General features: G+C 37.8%; 2 protein-coding genes and 1 non-coding gene across 8 annotated transcripts; 1 reads left to right on the forward strand and 2 right to left on the reverse strand.

Annotated features, from left to right (window-relative positions):
* Nucleotides 1–463: 463 nt before the first annotated feature.
* TRNAC-GCA (transfer RNA cysteine (anticodon GCA)) lies at nt 464–535 on the reverse strand. Its single transcript has one exon. It is a non-coding gene; the product is annotated as a tRNA-Cys (tRNA).
* Nucleotides 536–7551: 7016 nt separating this feature from the next.
* LOC149694695 (uncharacterized) lies at nt 7552–13683 on the reverse strand. 6 transcript variants are annotated; one of them, XM_089867446.1, is made up of 3 exons: nt 7947–13683; nt 7840–7884; nt 7552–7605 (listed from the first exon to the last, which is right to left on the reverse strand). In XM_089867446.1, the coding sequence occupies exon 1, from the start codon at nt 13681–13683 to the stop codon at nt 12922–12924; it is 762 nt and encodes a 253-aa protein (XP_089723572.1). In that variant the 3' UTR covers nt 7552–7605; nt 7840–7884; nt 7947–12921. The 6 variants fall into 6 exon arrangements, with proteins under 6 accessions (XP_089723572.1, XP_089723570.1, XP_089723571.1 ...); XM_089867444.1 differs by having other exon boundaries at nt 7552–7770; XM_089867445.1 differs by adding an exon at nt 7690–7770 and having other exon boundaries at nt 7840–13683.
* On the forward strand, nt 8482–9792 carry LOC149694696 (uncharacterized protein F54H12.2-like). Its single transcript, XM_089867424.1, has 2 exons — nt 8482–9060; nt 9175–9792. Exons 1-2 carry the CDS (start codon nt 8482–8484, stop codon nt 9790–9792), a joined length of 1197 nt encoding a protein of 398 aa, XP_089723550.1.
* Nucleotides 13684–19040: the final 5357 nt, after the last annotated feature.

The raw sequence follows: 19040 nt of genomic DNA on the forward strand, positions 1-19040 counted from the left end.
CACTGAGCTTTTCCCCCTTGTTCATTATCGTAATATCTAATTAACTAAAATAAACGCAATGATCCGTGCTGTTACAGGGGGAACTCGGGTTTGAACCAAAGAACTCTCGATCTGCAGTCGAATGCTCTACCACTGAGCTATTCCTCCTTGTTCATAACCGTAATGTCTAATTAACTAAAATAAAGGCAATGATCCGTGCTTTTACAGGGGGAACTCGGGTTTGAACCAAGGACCTCTCGATCTGCAGTCGAATGCTCTTCCACTGGGCTTTTCCCCCTTGTTCATTATCGTAATATCTAATTAACTAAAATAAACGCAATGATCCGTGCTGTTACAGGGGTCTCGGGTTTGAACCAAAGAGCTCTCGATCTGCAGTCGAATGCTCTACCACTGAGCTATTCCTCCTTGTTCATAACCGTAATGTCTAATTAACTAAAATAAAGGCAATGATCCGTGCTTTTACAGGGGGAACTCGGGTTTGAACCAAGGACCTTTCGATCTGCAGTCGAATGCTCTACCACTGAGCTGTTCCCCCTTGTTCATAATCGTAATGTCTAATTACGTAAAATAAAGGCAATGCTCCGTGCTGTTACAGGGGGCACTCGGGTTGGGTTTGGACCAGGTACCTCTCGATCTGCAGTCGAATGCTCTGCCACTGAGCTATTCCCCCTTGTTCATAACCGTAATGTATAATTAACTAAATTAAAGGCAATGATCCGTGCTGTAACAGGGGAAACTCGGGTTTGAACCAAGGACCTCTCGATCTGCAGTCGAATGCTCTTCCACTGAGCTTTTCCCCCTTGTTCATTATCGTAATATCTAATTAACTAAAATAAAGGCAATGCTCCGTACTGTTACAGGGGGCACTCGGGTTGGGTTTGGACCAGGTACCTCTCGATCTGCAGTCGAATGCTCTACCACTGAGCTATTCCCCCTTGTTCATAACCGTAATGTCTAATTATGTAAAATAAATGCAATGCTTCGTGCTGTCACAGGATGAACTCTGGTTTGAACCAACGACCTCTCGATCTGCAGTCGAAAGCTCTACCACTGAGCTATTCCCCCTTGTTCATAACCGTAATGTCTAATTAACGAAAATAAAGGCAATGATCCGTGCTGTAACAGGGGGAACTCGGGTTTGAACCAAGGACCTCTCGATCTGCAGTCGAATGCTCTTCCACTGAGCTTTTCCCCCTTGTTCATTATCGTAATATCTAATTAACTAAAATAAAGGCAATGCTCCGTACTGTTACAGGGGGCACTCGGGTTGGGTTTGGACCAGGTACCTCTCGATCTGCAGTCGAATGCTCTTCCACTGAGCTTTTCCCCCTTGTTCATTATCGTAATATCTAATTAACTAAAATAAACGCAACGATCCGTGCTGTTACAGGGGGAACTCGGGTTTGAACCAAGGACCTCTCGATCTGCAGTCGAATGCTCTCCCACTGAGCTTTTCCCCCCTTGTTCATTACCGTAATATCTAATTAACTAAAATAAAGGCAATGATCCTTGCTGTTACAGGGGGAAATCGGGTTTGAACCAAGGACCTCTCGATCTGCAGTTGAATGCTCTACCACTGGGCAATTCCCCCTTGTTCATAACCGTAATGTCTAATTATGTAATATAAAGGCAATGATCCGTGCTGTAACAGGGGGAACTCGGGTTTGAACCTAGGACCTCTCGATTTGCAGTCGAATGCTCTACCACTGAGGTATTCCCTCTTGACTATTATGACTAATTAACTAAAATAAACGAAATGATCAGTGCTGTCACAAGGGAACTCAGTTTGAACCAAGGACCTCTCGATCTGCAGTGGAATGCTCCTCCACTGAGCTTTAACCTGTAGACGGGCTGAATGGTCTTTCGGGTTCGATTTGTTGCCATCATTTTAAATGGCGGCCAAAAACTTAAAACCCTTCTTTATCGAATAATGTCCGAATGAAAATAAGCAAGAAATGTCCCGACGGGCTGACGGGCAACGCCGAGTGCCTTCGCTCCTTACAAAAATGGAGAAAGAATTAAGAAATATGGGGGAAAACCTCAAAAAAATTGAGGAAACAATAAGTTTCCAAGGATGCCAGGTGTCCCAGGTAACTATAAATTTTAACGTTGGAGGCCGCCGGAACAATGGCACTGAGGAAAGAAACATTTGTACAAGTGGCAAAAAAATGGGGAATTTCCCGGAAAAAAAATTGCTTTAACCTGTAGACGGGCTGAATGGTCTTTCGGGTTCGATTTGTTGCCATCTTTTTAAATGGCGGCCAAAAACTTAAAACCCTTCTTTATGGAATAATGTCCGCATGAAAAGTAGCAAGAAATGTCCCGACGGGCTGACGGGCAACGCCGAGTGCCTTCGCTCCTAGGGTGCTACAAAAATATCAGTCATCAATAAAATCTACCCATTCTTTATATCATTTTGATGGAAGTTCTTATTACACGCGAGCGACGCTGAGGGTAACAGGTAGTTATGATATATGATTAGCAAAATATCTAGTTGCCTTTACGTTTTGTCACGTGATTATAGGAGCGCGTGATTTTAAAATATTTCAAATCACGCGCGATTCAAAATTGCTAGGCCTAACTTCATTTTAAAAATTTTCGAGCAAAGTGAAAGTCATCAAAATTTTCCAGTAAAGGTAAGACCTTCAAGTTTTTATATGAGCGGAGCGGCTAAATGTGCGCCTGTTTTTGTTATTATCAAGTTAAGTCAACTGAATTAATTTCCCCCTTTTCCAAAATTGTATGCTTTACTTCAAAATAATTGCTAATTAGCTTGTTTATTGTCACCTTTTCCAAAATACTTGGGAAGTAATGACTTTAAATTTAAAAAAAAATAATTTTTCCTTTATTGATTTAGGCTTACAAAAATGGAGAAAGAATCAAGAAATATGGGGGAAAACCTCAAAAAAATTGAGGAAACAATAAGTTTCCAAGGATGCCAGGTGTCCCAGGTAACGATAAATTTTTACGTTAAGGCCGCCGGAACAATGGCACTGAGGAAAGAAACATTTGTACAAGTGGCAAAAAAATGGGGAATTTCCCGGAAAAAAAATTTCCTTTAACCTGTAGACGGGCTGAATGGTCTTTCGGGTTCGATTTGTTTCCATCTTTTTAAATGCCGGCCAAAAACTTAAAACCCTTCTTTATGGAATAATGTCCGCATGAAAAGTAGTAAGAAATGTCCCGTCGGGCAACGCCAGGTGCCTTCGCTCCTTACAAAAATGGAGAAAGAATTAAGAAATATGGGGGAAAACCTCAAAAAAATTGAGGAAACAATAAGTTTCCAACGATGCCAGGTGTCCCAGGTAACGATAAATGTTTACGTTGGAGGCCGCCGGAACAATGGCACTGAGGAAAGAAACATTTGTACAAGTGGCAAAAAAATGGGGAATTTCCCGGAAAAAAAATTTCCTTTAACCTGTGGACGGGCTGAATGGTCTTTCGGGTTCGATTTGTTGCCATCATTTTAAATGGCGGCCAAAAACTTAAAACCCTTCTATATGGAATAATGTCCGCATGAAAAGTAGCAAGAAATGTCCCGACGGGCTGACGGGCAACACCAGGTGCCTTCGCTCCTTACAAAAATGGAGAAAGAATTAAGAAATATGGGGGAAAACCTCAAAAAAATTGAGGAAACAATAAGTTTCCAAGGATGCCAGGTGTCCCAGGTAACGATAAATTTTTACGTTGGAGGCCGCCGGAACAATGGCACTGAGGAAAGAAACAATTGGACAAGTGGCAAAAAAATGGGGAATTTCCCGGAAAAAAAATTTCCTTTAACCTGTAGACGGGCTGAATGGTCTTTCGGGTTCGATTTGTTGCCATCTTTTTAAATGGCGGCCAAAAACTTAAAACCCTTCTTTATCGAATAATGTCCGAATGAAAATAAGCAAGAAATGTCCCGACGGGCTGACGGGCAACGCCGAGTGCCTTCGCTCCTTACAAAAATGGAGAAAGAATTAAGAAATATGGGGGAAATCCTCAAAAAAATTGAGGAAACAATAAGTTTCCAAGGATGCCAGGTGTCCCAGGTAACGATAAATGTTTACGTTGGAGGCCGCCGGAACAATGGCACTGAGGAAAGAAACATTTGTACAAGTGGCCAAAAAATGGGGAATTTCCCGGAAAAAAAAATTCCTTTAACCTGTAGACTGGCTGAATGGTCTTTCGGGTTCGATTTGTTGCCATCTTTTTAAATGGCGGCCAAAAACTTACAACCCTTCTTTATCGAATAATGTCCGCATGAAAATAAGCAAGAAATGTCCCGACGGGCTGACGGGCAACGCCGAGTGCCTTCGCTCCTAGGGTGCTACAAAAATATCAGTCATCAATAAAATCTACCCATTCTTTATATCATTTTGATGGAAGTTCTTATTACACGCGAGCGACGCTGAGGGTAACAGGTAGTTATGATATATGATTAGCAAAATATCTAGTTGCCTTTACGTTTTGTCACGTGATTATATGAGCGCGTGATTTTAAAATATTTCAAAACACGCGCGATTCAAAATTGCTAGGCCTAACTTCATTTTAAAAATTTTCGAGCAAAGTGAAAGTCATCAAAATTTTCCAGTAAAGGTAAGACCTTCAAGTTTTTATATGAGCGGAGCGGCTAAATGTGCGCCTGTTTTTGTTATTATCAAGTTAAGTCAACTGAATTAATTTCCCCCTTTTCCAAAATTGTATGCTTTACTTCAAAATAATTGCTAATTAGCTTGTTTATTGTCACCTTTTCCAAAATACTTGGGAAGTAATGACTTTAAATTTAAAAAAAAATAATTTTTCCTTTATTGATTTAGGCTTACAAAAATGGAGAAAGAATCAAGAAATATGGGGGAAAACCTCAAAAAAATTGAGGAAACAATAAGTTTCCAAGGATGCCAGGTGTCCCAGGTAACGATAAATTTTTACGTTGGAGGCCGCCGGAACAATGGCACTGAGGAAAGAAACATTTGTACAAGTGGAAAAAAAATGGGGAATTTCCCGAAAAAAAAATTTCCTTTAACCTGTAGACGGGCTGAATGGTCTTTCGGGTTCGATTTGTTGCCATCTTTTTAAATGGCGGCCAAAAACTTAAAACCCTTCTTTATGGAATAATGTCCGCATGGAAAGTAGCAAGAAATGTCCCGACGGGCTGACGGGCAACGCCGAGTGCCTTCGCTCCTTACAAAAATGGAGAAAGAATTAAGAAATATGGGGGAAAACCTCAAAAAAATTGAGGAAACAATAAGTTTCCAAGGAAGCCAGGTGTCAGTAGTGTAAAGCCGCACTTCGTACCTCCGTAGGTGTAGAATGTAGGTGTAGAATGTAGGTGTAGAGTGTAGGTGTAGAATTTCAAGGTCACCCTCTCGCCACGCCCCCTTGGGAAACTCGCGCGCGCCCCCTGGAAAACTCGCGCGCGCCCCCTCGCGGGAAAACTCGCGGGCCCCCGCGCGCCCCCTGGCGGCTGCGCCCCCTCGCGGGAAAACTCGCGCGCCCCCTCGCGGGAAAACATTGCGCGGGAATCTGGCAGTCCTGTCTACAACTGTCTCTGTGACGTCATTGGCGGGAAAACACCTGTCAGTCTCTTCTACAACTGTATTTGTGACGTCATTGATAAGAGACGAGAATTTTATTAAACGTACATGGCCAAGGGTTAATGATAGGCTGAAAGTTGCGCAATCCATTGTAATATTTAGTTTGACTCAAAATTTTAACCTTTTTTAAGGAGTTTATTTTGATTATGGTATTGTTTTTAATGGTAATTAAAAGGTCCACGTAAAAGCGTAATTAATATATAAGAAATTCATCTTAGACGTAATAGTAGAAAGCAACTGTATCTGTAACGTCATTGGCGGGAAAATCTACAACTGTATCTGTGACGTCATTGATATAAGAGATGAGGATGAATGGATAAAGGTTGAACTTATAGCTTTAAGCATACATTGACAAGGGTTAAATAGAAAATCTTTCATTGAGAAAGTGTAATTATGGAAAATAAGTTAAGCCGAGTGTATTATAACAGTGAAAGTCCTCTCAGTTACGGTAGCGTAAAGAAATTGAAACAAGGAGTGAAAAATGTTTCGAAGAAAAAAATTAAGACATGGCTTCAGTCTCAACCAACATATACCATTCACAAAGCAAGGAGGATATACTTTCCAAGAAATCGTACTTACGTTACAACAGCCAATGAAGTATTTCAGTGCGACTTGATCGATCTACGAAATCTTAAGAAATATAATAAAGGGTTTCAATATATTCTAACTATTATTGATATCCTCTCAAAATATGCTTGGAGTCTTCCTTTGAAAAATAAAACTAGTAAAGAGGTTTTGAAAGCTATGCGGAGAGTTATTAAAGAAAGAAAGCCGTTACGAATTAATGTTGATCAAGGTAGCGAATTTTTATCAAAATTGTTTAAAGATTATTTAAGAAAAGAGGGGATAAGTCTTTATACTAGTGTAGGTGCGATTAAATGCGGAGTAATTGAAAGGTTTAATAGAACTTTAAAGGATAAAATCTTCAAGTTATTAACTAGAACGAAGAAACTAAATTACATTGATGCCTTACCCAAAATAATGAAAGCCTACAATTCAACTGTACATTCAAGTACTGGTTTGGCTCCTGTTGATGTCAATATGCAAAATGAGCATTTAGTGTGGAAACGTCTGTATGGTAAACAATCTAGGGCAAAACCACCAATGTTAAAGGTCGGTGATCTTGTTAGGCTATCAAAAAGCAAACCTTTGTTCGAAAAGGGTTACAAAGGGTACTGGACCAAGGAAATATTTATCATTTCAAAAATTCTGTACAGAAACCCCGTTTGTTATATTGTAAAGGACTTTGATGATGAAGAAATAAGGGGAGCTTTTTACGAATGTGAACTTCAAAAAGTTATCTTGTAAAATATATAGAATAGTAATTGAAAAATAAAAAACATTTAAAGTTAACGAGTCATGTCGAACGATTCATTTTACGTAACTCTCGTGAGTACGGCTTCTATGAACGTGTTTCCGGGAAACACGCAATCTCATTTTAAAGTTCAATTACCAGCTCCATTGCATTTGAATGGAAACTGGCATGTGGGTTTAGCCGAAGCATTTTTACCTAAAGCTTGGGATAATGTGTCTGCAGACTATCTTTATTTTAGGGCCGGAGTCTACGATTATACGGACAATATTTGGGATCAATTTAAGGTGCAATTTACCGGCGGAACTTTACGCGGAGATGGTTACGACGCGTACAAAAATTTATTAAAAACTATGAACAATGCCATACCACCGGAAATACGATCTTCGGTATACATGTTTGTAGCATATAGTGACGATAATGAAAAAGCTTTTTGCGCCCTTAGGGCTAAAAATGGGTATGAAGTTCAAATACCTGAGGAGATGGGTAAAATCCTAGGATTGAGTTCCATGGAATGGATAAAAGAAAGATTTACGTTTCCCGAAGAACTCGTTAAAAGAAAGAAAGAGGACCCTCTCGTCCTAGATAGTTCCAATAATTTTTTCTATATCAGGAAGAGAAAAGGTCATAAAAATGCTCGAGAGTTGATATTACAAATACAACCTGGTCAATATACAAGCATTGAAAACGTCATCGAAGCTATGACCAATGAAATTCCTACGGAACATAGATCTATGATTAAAATAAACCTGAATCCCGACGGAAAAGTAAATATCAAATGTGTAAATGATTATTATCTACTGTTCACGAAAGAAAAGTCGGGTCTTGGAAGATTGTTAGGGTTTCACGAGGATCAAATGGACTATCCTCTTAGAAATTCAACTAGCAAGAGTATAGCGGATATTGACAAGGGCACTGCAAGTTTATATATTTATACAAATTTAATACTACCTCAAGTAGTTGGTGATGTCTATGCTCCGTTACTAAGGGTTGTGCCTATAGTCAATGATAAATCAACAACGTTAGCCGTCCATCGGTTTCAAAACATTGACTATTACCCATTAAGATGTCCGTCATTTGAAATGATAGAAATAGACATGAGAACTGATTATGGAGAGAATATTATGTTTAAGTTAAACAAATCAGTGATAAAACTTCATTTCATACTCAAACATGACACGAAGTAACATATACCTAAATTACTACTTGAACCAAACCGGAAGTGGTCTTACCGGAAGTGGTCTTAGTCACTTCCGGGGACCAGTATTTCAGAGAGGAAATGGTCTTGGGAGTATTTTTAAAAGCTTAATAAGATTTATAACACCAGTTTTTAAGCCCGTTGGGAAAGCACTAGGAAGAGAAGCCCTAAGAACTGGGTCCAAAATAGCTGGTGATTACATTGCGGGTAGAAACCTAAAAGAGTCTCTGAAATCTAATTTGAGCGAAGCTGGAGCAAATTTATTACAAAAAGCGAGTCAACACTTGTCACAACCGCAAACTGGTTCGGGTCGCCGTAGAAAGCTGAAGACTAGAAATCGAATCATAAAGAAAAAACGAACCAAGACTGACTTTTTGGACTAAAAAACAATAAACATGGTTGAGGGTATGATGTCAGAACTGGATTTATTCGCGGTGCCACCGGCGAATTACAATGTTGAAAATAGTGACTACGTAATTTACAAGCCTTTGGCATCAATTTCGGATCAAGGCCCTATTGAGTTCTTTGTTCCAGGATCTAATGATCTCTATACGGACTTGGCTAAAACATTGTTACAAGTTAGAGTAAAATTACTCAAAGATGATGGTTCTGCATTAACTGCTCTAGAAACGGATGTGGGTCCTGTGAATTTGTTACACGCTGCTCTGTTTAATCAAGTAGATGTGTTTTTCGGAGATACTCAAGTTAATACTTCGACAAACGCTTATCCGTATTTGGCATTCTTTGAAACGCATCTAAATTACGGTGACAGTGCAAAAAATTCCTATCTATCTGCAAAAATGTACTACAAAGATAATCCAGTAGACGCCGCAAAAATGTTTTTAGCTGCGAATAAAAATGATAACAATGGTATGTTGAAAAGAAAAAATCGCGTAGCCCTCTCAAACCCCGTTGATATGATCGGTGATTTACATCTTGATGTGTGTCGAATGGACAAGTTTCTTTTAAATAACGTAGATGTTAGGTTTCGATTCATAAAGTCAGTAAACGAATTTGCTATTATCTCAACAATAGCAAATCAAAAATTTAAATTTAAAATATTAGACGTAACTTTACTAATTAAAAAGGTTAAGGTCAATGCGGAAATAATGTTAGCTCACGCTATGGTTCATGAAAAGCATAACGTTATTTACCCTATTAACCGGACCGTGTTAAAATACTTTTCTATTAGTAGTGGTTTAACGGATATTACACGCGAAAATGTATTTATGAACAAAATGCCAGCCCGGGTAATTATTGGTTTAGTTAGAACGGCAGCCTTTAACGGCGATCTGAGTTTAAATGGTTTCGAATTTGCTCATTTCAATTTAAACTACTTGGCCTTAACAATAGGGAACCAAACATTTCCCAACCCTCCATTTACGCCAAACTATAACGTTAACGAGTATTCCCGAGAGTATCTTTCAAATTATACGGCTTTGGACTTGTTCAAAAGAAATAAAGGAAATTGTGTTTCTTACGAAGAATATAAAGAAGGTAACGTTCTCTACGGATTTGATTTAACCCCGGAAGAGCAAGCTAGTGCTGACCATCTATCACGGAATAAACAAGGAAACTTGAGAATATCAATGAAATTTAAGTCTCCGTTGGTTCATAATGTAACGGCTATTGTTTACGCGGAATTTGAATCGGAAATAATAATTTCAAAAGATCGCACCGTGATTTACAATCCCTCAGGAGAATGAACACCGTAGAAATAAACGAATTTTTAACGTGTGAATCCGTAACAAAACCATTTTTTCTCGGTGTTTTTGCCTTTGATCAAAAACCATTACCACCCAGACAGAAAAAATATTGTTTTTGTTTGAATACGGAACCAAAATCAAGCCGAGGCATTCACTGGTTAGCAATCTACGTAGATAATGGAATAGGTACCTTTTTTGATTCTTACGGAAATGATCCTTTTTACTACAATCTTGTAGACCTTAACCTTTACGCTAGTAAATGGTATTTTAACAACGTACCTATACAATATCCTTTGTCAGAAACGTGTGGACTACATTGTATTTTCTATTTATTTAACATGTGTAACGGCTATACCCTAGATATGATTATTCAAGACTTATATAATCCTCATGATTTAATGTATAACGAAGCAATGGTGCTTTTGTTTATGTGCAATCATTTATTAAATCATAAAGACATGTATTGTAATCAATAAACTTTATTCGTATAAATCGATCCATTTATTTTCCGTCTTTCGTCTTTTGTTTTGTCGTCTTACAGTTATGTTTGATTCTTCTTCTTTTGGTTTGGAATTTTTTTTAGGTTTCCTTCTTAGTTCAAGCGGAGAGTACAATTTTTTCAGTTCTTGATATTCGTGAATTACTTGGGCCATACTGTTTTTCCTATTCTTTTTAAGCCTTTCAGGATTTGGTAATACAGTAGATACTGGAGCAGTAAATGTAAATGGCGGAGCTGGTGCTGTTGCTGCTGGTGACTGCGTTGACATCACATTTGCAGGTGTTGATGGCATTATATTTGGAGGCAGTGTAGGTATTAGATTAGGTGTCGATGTCGGAACCATTGGAACTGGCAATGGTTGTACAATAGGGGGTTGACTTAATTTTACGGTCGGTGGTTCAACAAATTTCTTAACGTTTAGAAACTTTTGTAGCGTTGTCAAATATTCTCTCAATTTTGTTTCGGATGTTCCTGGTTTTTCAAGAATTTCACTCATTTCTTTGTCTAAATCGGATAATTCTCTGTCTACGGCCGACAAAACTGTAGAAGCCGGAACTAGTATCATTTTTTTCATCGTACAGCGTTAATCGCCGAAATTACACTAGGGACCAATGTTCCTAGTAGTAAAGGCCAGAATCCTCCTGTTTGATTAGTCATCAAACGACGTTTCTTTTTTAATGACAAAGATTTCAGAGCTAATCTTCTTATAACCCTTTTATGACTCCTAAGTTTTGCCTTTTGAGCCTTGGTGATTGGTAAGCCTCCAGTTGTAATATTATGACAAATATTGCAAATAGCTTTTATCTGAGCATTGCTACTATTTTTAAGAATTTTTTTTCTTTGTTTACTATGTTTTAAAACGTGTAAGAAGGGATAGTGTGGACGAAGTGATCGGGGTACCATCGTTATGGTAAATAATTTATTTTGGAGAGTTCGCGTTAATTTAATCCTCGACAAAAACTATCATAGGACCATCAGAAGGAAGGACATTGCTCCTTAAACGTAGTTTATCATCTTGGTCCTGTTTACAATCAATTAATATATAACTATGAGGTTTCTCCGTAGCCATTTCATAGGCTTTAGCTAAAAAATGTTTCTTTTTGGGAAACGTTTGCCGTCCTAGGTATTCAACAGCGGACGAATCTCTCGGAGACTTATAGATAATTATATAAGAACAATTAAGACTTATTGTCCTGGCCTCTTTCCCCTTAGCGAAGAGGTTCTGCGTAATTAAAATCAACGAGGTATTGAGATGATGAGACCCCTTGACAAACCAATCAGAAATTTGACTGCTACTATTACACTCGGATGATAAGTCGTCGAAAATCAACAGATTATTTTTAGTCCTATCGAAGAAATCTTCGTCATTAGGCGGTAAACCTTTTATAAAATCGATATTTCCAATTTTTCTTTTTAATTCGTCAAATTTTGGTTGATACATAGAATAACAATAAACTATACGATCTGGAGGTGGCTCAATCATTAATCGACTATTTTCCAACAATTTAAATACAAATGTCGATTTTCCCGACATAGTTGGTCCGGAGCAAACCATTTGATAAGGATGAATAAATTTTAATCTGCATGCCATAATTTATAATAAGTGAATAAAACCTTTTTTTAGAAAAACGTTAATATATACGTACGAGCAAGGTTGATGCAAAAGTCGTCAAGACGACATCGTGGATATATATCCCGCGAATTACGTTGAAGAAGTTAAGAAGTAATTGTCAAAAATTGCGATTAATTGAAAAACAGCAGCGCGTGTGTGCATCTAGGGACTAGAGTACGTTACTTGAAATAAACCTCAGAAACAGATGAAATCGTTTCTTCAGTCCCTGCCCCTTCATTTTATTAAAAAATAAAAGGAACGAAAAACGAAATATCAAAGACAAATAAACAACAACAATAGCTCTTCATTTAAAAAACAAACTCTTAATGAAACATCTCTTAGGATTGAGTTCGGGTAAGGTATAGGGTTCGAGGTTGGTTACGGTTAGGGTTTGGGTTACGGGCGGTGTTTGAGTTCGAGTTACGGGTTGGGATTTGAGGTTAGATTAGGAGTATAGATTGAGGTTGAGTGTTTCAAAATGGTTAATATTTCCCCGCGAATTACGTTGAAGAAGTTAAGAAGTAATTGTCAAAAATTGCGATTAATTGAAAAACAGCAGCGCGTGTGTGCATCTAGGGACTAGAGTACGTTACTTGAAATAAACCTCAGAAACAGATGAAATCGTTTCTTCAGTCCCTGCCCCTTCATTTTATTAAAAAATAAAAGGAACGAAAAACGAAATATCAAAGACAAATAAATAACAACAATAGCTCTTCATTTTAAAAAACAAACTCGTAATGAAGCATCTCTTGTTTGTAAAGAAAAACATAAAATAAATGACACTATTAAACATTGTGGTGAACTGTTTTATTATTAATTTTAATTTTCTTAACCAATCAATTAAGTTATTAGGATATTATTTCTGTATTTTTCATAATATAGTTGAACTGTCTATTTCTACGAGGATGAATTCAGGGTTCGTACAAACCTGGGTAACTGGGAAAACTTTCAAAAATTCAGGGAAATTTAGAGTTTATGGTAAAATTCAGTTGGAGCGGCGCCTGTACGTAATTAACTGTTAGAACGCGTCTTCTATTGTAGGTCTTGGAGTAGTGTTACGGTTAATGTCTTCCCCCATAAAACCGTGTTCGAAGGGATAATTATTTGACGGACTATGCCAATCAGTAGTTTGTTCGCAATCGTCAGCATCTTTTAATGAGAATAATGGTTGTAAAATGCAGTTGGAACACCAACTTTTGTTATAGTTCCAGATATAATAGTGTAACGCATCTTTACTATTAACCTGATAGTGATCAGTTAACTGTTCATATTTAGCGTTTAAACAATCGTTTAAACTATGATGAAAATAGCAACCGGGACATATTCGTCTATAATTTTGAGGGCAACCACAATAGCAAATTTTTGCAAAATATTGGTAATGTAAATGATTTTGTTCATTTGTTAAGATAAATGGTGGCGTTTCTATCCGATTGCGATGCACTAGTTCAAATTCTTCAAACGTTAAGGGAATGAATTCGTCGAACACTATTTTTCTCTCTATAGACGATTTTGATATACTTATATCCAAATCTTCGAAAGTTCCAGGTGGTCGATGTTTCTCTACTTCGGCGGCTTTAAAAAAGACGGATTCTATTTGCCCCCAAAAAGTTTTCGGTATAAAATTTTTTACATCGTTAAAATTAAAATATCTTTCATTATGCAACTTATATTTAAAAACATGCATCAAATTTTTTATAGCGATATCTTGTAAAGACGTTACTTTAACGTCTTCTATTTTTTGTTTTTTTCTAGGAGATTCTATTATATTTTCTTCTTCCATTTCGGTCACAAGAGCGTGTCTCTTACTCTGATTCGCTGTATAAAATAACTATTTCCCTCTTACTAAATTTTCTAGTCCATTTGAAAAGTATAAAGTACTCACCTTTTTATAGAAATTTGTTATAGCAAGTTGTTAGTAAAGTATTTTTCGGTCCGAATGATTCTCGTCCTTTAAGGTATGCTGAACCGAGGTTCATAGATTTTTGTAGAACGAAGTCTATAACCTTGACGTCACACGTATATTTCGAATTACCTTTGACGTCAACCTTGTTTTCGCTTTATAAAAACACCTGTTAGTTATAACGGAGCAAAATATAACACGGTATAGGCGCTATATTATTCACCTTCAGGTATAACGAATCCTTGGGTCCTAGCTAGATTAAGTTATTTTATGGAACGAAGTCTATAACCAACAACTGTTAAAGGAGCAAAATATATTTTTATCACGGCATAGGCGCTATATTATTCACCTTCAGGTATAACGAAGCCTCGGATCCTAGCTAGCTTAATAGTATTTTATGGAACGAAGTCTATAACCAACAACTGTTTGTTATAAGAGAGTAAAATATATTTCCAATTATCTTTGACGTCAACCAACCTTGTTTTCGCTTCATAAAAACAACTGTTTATTATAAAAATATATCCTTTACAAAAGTAACCTTGGTTCGCTTGTTAAGGACTCTCGCTAAGGGGATTCGAACTCGTGATACATAGAACAACGAGTTTAAAGGCAGATACGTTAACGAGCGAGCCAATGTTACTTGAGGGTGTATTCGGTTGATGACTATAGTACAGTGGATTTATTAATATAATATGATTCTTTCCCCCCGTGACGAAAAGTATATCTGCTGGATTCCCCCCGTTACAAAAAGTATATCTGCTGGATAATCAAGTTCGCTACTAGCCATAAGTTACTGTATTCAGATCTATCAAATTCTCTCCGCCATAATAATAGTCATGTCTTTATCGAATATACCTTCTCTTTTTACCTTGGCTAAAGAAGCGTCGCGCGAAACTTTTAATATACTATACGAGTATGAACTCGCTTCTCGACATGATCTTTATTCGGGTTGTTTACCAACTCATATCGCTACTGAACTTGAAGAAACACTCGCTACCGCCGGTCAGTGCCTCGATTCAAACATTTTAAACTATCTTTCGGCGCAAGATGTTTTCGACACTCGAGTTAAAGCGCATTATAAACTTTCATTTCTTCAGTACAACTATGTTATGACGCGCCCCTCGGAATTACCTCACAATATTCCTGATTGGCGTCACGGTAATCACGTTGTAAAAGACTATTTTAAATTAGAAAATGTTTTTGCGTGCCCCAACAAAAACCCATATTGCTTAAGGTGTCACGAAAACGAATCAAAACGTATATTAAAACTTTGTTCCACGTGTTATTACGATATCGATATGAATATTGAGAAAGACTTTGATCAAGTGACCCGTGTAAAATATCATTCAATTATAGATAGAAACGATATTTACGACAATATCGTTCTGGATAAGGGTAACAATTGGTGTAACAATTGTTACACTACCCCCTTATTCACTATTTTTCCGGAAACCATTTGTAAAGAAACATTTAAAAATATTTACCACGCCGTTAAACGTTCCCTAATATTCGATGAAACAGACGTCGAATTCAAAATCTTAAAATACCCCCGCTTGTAATATTAGTTTTAATTTAAAAATTTAAACTTTACCCCCCAGTTCCCGTGATTTAAAAATCCTTGTAAAATATTGTTTAATTTCTGTTACTTTTGTATTATATTTCCTATATCACGTAATACGTGGGGTACATGCGTATTTTCACAAAGTTTCTGTAAGACTCAATATCATATTGATCATAATAACACGTAAAACAAAGTATTTAGTTTATTATTAGTGTATTTAGTTTATTATTAGTTTATTTATATATTGTGCATTTATAACATTAAAGTAAAACGAAATAAATTTCCTTACCTACATCCCAAATATCACTCCAAAATTATTATGATATTTTTCGTTTGAATCAACTAACCATTCCACGAACATCTGTCACGACAAAACGGAAACAGTAGGTGTACCATTTTTGAAACGCTTTTCACCCAATACCAGTTCAATATAAACCAACTAGTTTTTTCTACCTTTGGCTGCATAGTGATAATTTATCTTGGTTTAGTATAGTTTTAGAGTGTTCTATTGTGTTTTATTATAGATTTATTGTACCTTAGTGTATTTTATTTACTTTTAGTGTATTTTATTGTGGTTTTTTTTATTTAAATCAGCAATTATACAGATCATAAACAAATAACATTGAGATTACTTGAATATCAAGTATAGATTAACTTAGTTTTGAAAAAGTCAATATCGTTTATGATACAATTAAAAAGAAATGGCTCGTCAATTGGTTGGTTAGAACCAAAATCATTTCTATAATTTTCCAAAACTTTTTCATAATCAATTTTTTTCAAGGCTTTAATGAGGTTTTTTTGCACTCTTTCATTCCAATCACTTTCCTCTAATTCACATTGTACATCGTGAGCAATCTGGTTTTGACAGGCCTCGTTTTGACAATATTTGGTTATTTCCAATAATATTTCAGTCAGATTCTTAAGAACAGCTTCTCTCATGGATTCCACGGCTCTAGTTTTCTCTACCAACTCATTGTCAAGCAGTCCTCTAATTTTTTTTAAGTGTTCCCAAGAAGTATGATTAAGGGAAATTCCCTCGCCAGTAGCGTACATGACGTTATATTTTTCACATTTTCCTCTAGTGTATTTTCTAATGTCCAATATACGTTTCTTTCCACGGGTAAAACATTCCAATTTCAAATTTGAAGTAGTAGGATATAACCAGACGGAAAAACGCGGCGAATTACCCTCGAAGAAGGTATCAATCTCGTTGGTATACTCAAAGATATTGCACCATAGTTCCTTTTGCAAGCATAACTCTACACCCGTATCAGTCCTTTTCCAGTAAACCTCCGGGGATAAGACGTTACCGATCCAAACCTCTACTTTATCCGCTACGCTATGAACTTGACACATCTTCATTTAACAATGATAAAACTTTACCGCAACCCCTTAATATACGTTACGCAATACAACAATTCTTCAAATGACGTCACAGATACAGTTGTAGAAGGGAGGAGTTTCCCAATAGGCGGCGCACGGTGTTTTCCCGCCAATGACGTCATAGATACAGTTGTAGATTTTCCCGCCAATGACGTCACAGAGACAGTTGTAGACAGGACTGCCAGATTCCCGCGCAATGTTTTCCCGCGAGGGGGCGCGCGAGTTTTCCCGCGAGGGGGCGCAGCCGCCAGGGGGCGCGCGGGGGCCCGCGAGTTTTCCCGCGAGGGGGCGCGCGCGAGTTTTCCAGGGGGCGCGCGCGAGTTTCCCAAGGGGGCGTGGCGAGAGGGTGACCTTGAAATTCTACACCTACACTCTACACCTACATTCTACACCTACGGAGGTACGAAGTGCGGCTTTACACTACTGGTGTCCCAGGTAACGATAAATGTTTACGTTGGAGGCCGCCGGAACAATGGCACTGAGGAAAGAAACATTTGTACAAGTGGCAAAAAATGGGGAATTTCCCGGAAAAAAAATTTCCTTTAACCTGTGGACGGGCTGAATGGTCTTTCGGGTTCGATTTGTTGCCATCATTTTAAATGGCGGCCAAAAACTTAAAACCCTTCTATATGGAATAATGTCCGCATGAAAAGTAGCAAGAAATGTCCCGACGGGCTGACGGGCAACGCCAGATGCCTTCGCTCCTTACAAAAATGGAGAAAGAATTAAGAAATATGGGGGAAAACCTCAAAAAAATTGAGGAAACAATAAGTTTCCAACGATGCCAGGTGTCCCAGGTAACGATAAATGTTTACGTTGGAGGCCGCCGGAACAATGGCACTGAGGAAAGAAACATTTGTACAAGTGGCAAAAAATGGGGAATTTCCCGGAAAAAAAATTTCCTTTAACCTGTGGACGGGCTGAATGGTCTTTCGGGTTCGATTTGTTGCCATCATTTTAAATGGCGGCCAAAAACTTAAAACCCTTCTATATGGAATAATGTCCGCATGAAAAGTAGCAAGAAATGTCCCGACGGGCTGACGGGCAACGCCAGGTGCCTTCGCTCCTTACAAAAATGGAGAAAGAATTAAGAAATATGGGGGAAAACCTCAAAAAAATTGAGGAAACAATAAGTTTCCAAGGATGCCAGGTGTCCCAGGTAACGATAAATTTTTACGTTGGAGGCCGCCGGAACAATGGCACTGAGGAAAGAAACAATTGGACAAGTGGCAAAAAAATGGGGAATTTCCCGGAAAAAAAATTTCCTTTAACCTGTAGACGGGCTGAATGGTCTTTCGGGTTCGATTTGTTGCCATCTTTTTAAATGGCGGCCAAAAACTTAAAACCCTTCTTTATCGAATAATGTCCGAATGAAAATAAGCAAGAAATGTCCCGACGGGCTGACGGGCAACGCCGAGTGCCTTCGCTCCTTACAAAAATGGAGAAAGAATTAAGAAATATGGGGGAAATCCTCAAAAAAATTGAGGAAACAATAAGTTTCCAAGGATGCCAGGTGTCCCAGGTAACGATAAATGTTTACGTTGGAGGCCGCCGGAACAATGGCACTGAGGAAAGAAACATTTGTACAAGTGGCCAAAAAATGGGGAATTTCCCGGAAAAAAAAAATTCCTTTAACCTGTAGACGGGCTGAATGGTCTTTCGGGTTCGATTTGTTGCCATCTTTTTAAATGGCGGCCAAAAACTTAAAACCCTTCTTTATGGAATAATGTCCGCATGAAAAGTAGCAAGAAATGTCCCGACGGGCTGACGGGCAACGCCGAGTGCCTTCGCTCCTAGGGTGCTACAAAAATATCAGTCATCAATAAAATCTACCCATTCTTTATATCATTTTGATGGAAGTTCTTATTACACGCGAGCGACGCTGAGGGTAACAGGTAGTTATGATATATGATTAGCAAAATATCTAGTTGCCTTTACGTTTTGTCACGTGATTATAGGAGCGCGTGATTTTAAAATATTTCAAATCACGCGCGATTCAAAATTGCTAGGCCTAACTTCATTTTAAAAATTTTCGAGCAAAGTGAAAGTCATCAAAATTTTCCAGTAAAGGTAAGACCTTCAAGTTTTTATATGAGCGGAGCGGCTAAATGTGCGCCTGTTTTTGTTATTATCAAGTTAAGTCAACTGAATTAATTTCCCCCTTTTCCAAAATTGTATGCTTTACTTCAAAATAATTGCTAATTAGCTTGTTTATTGTCACCTTTTCCAAAATACTTGGGAAGTAATGACTTTAAATTTAAAAAAAAATAATTTTTCCTTTATTGATTTAGGC

Source organism: Phalangium opilio, unplaced genomic scaffold (genome assembly GCF_054372755.1).
Source record: "Phalangium opilio isolate 3A_F unplaced genomic scaffold, DU_Popi_V2 ptg000022l_1, whole genome shotgun sequence".
NCBI classification, from domain to species: Eukaryota; Metazoa; Arthropoda; class Arachnida; order Opiliones; family Phalangiidae; genus Phalangium; species Phalangium opilio.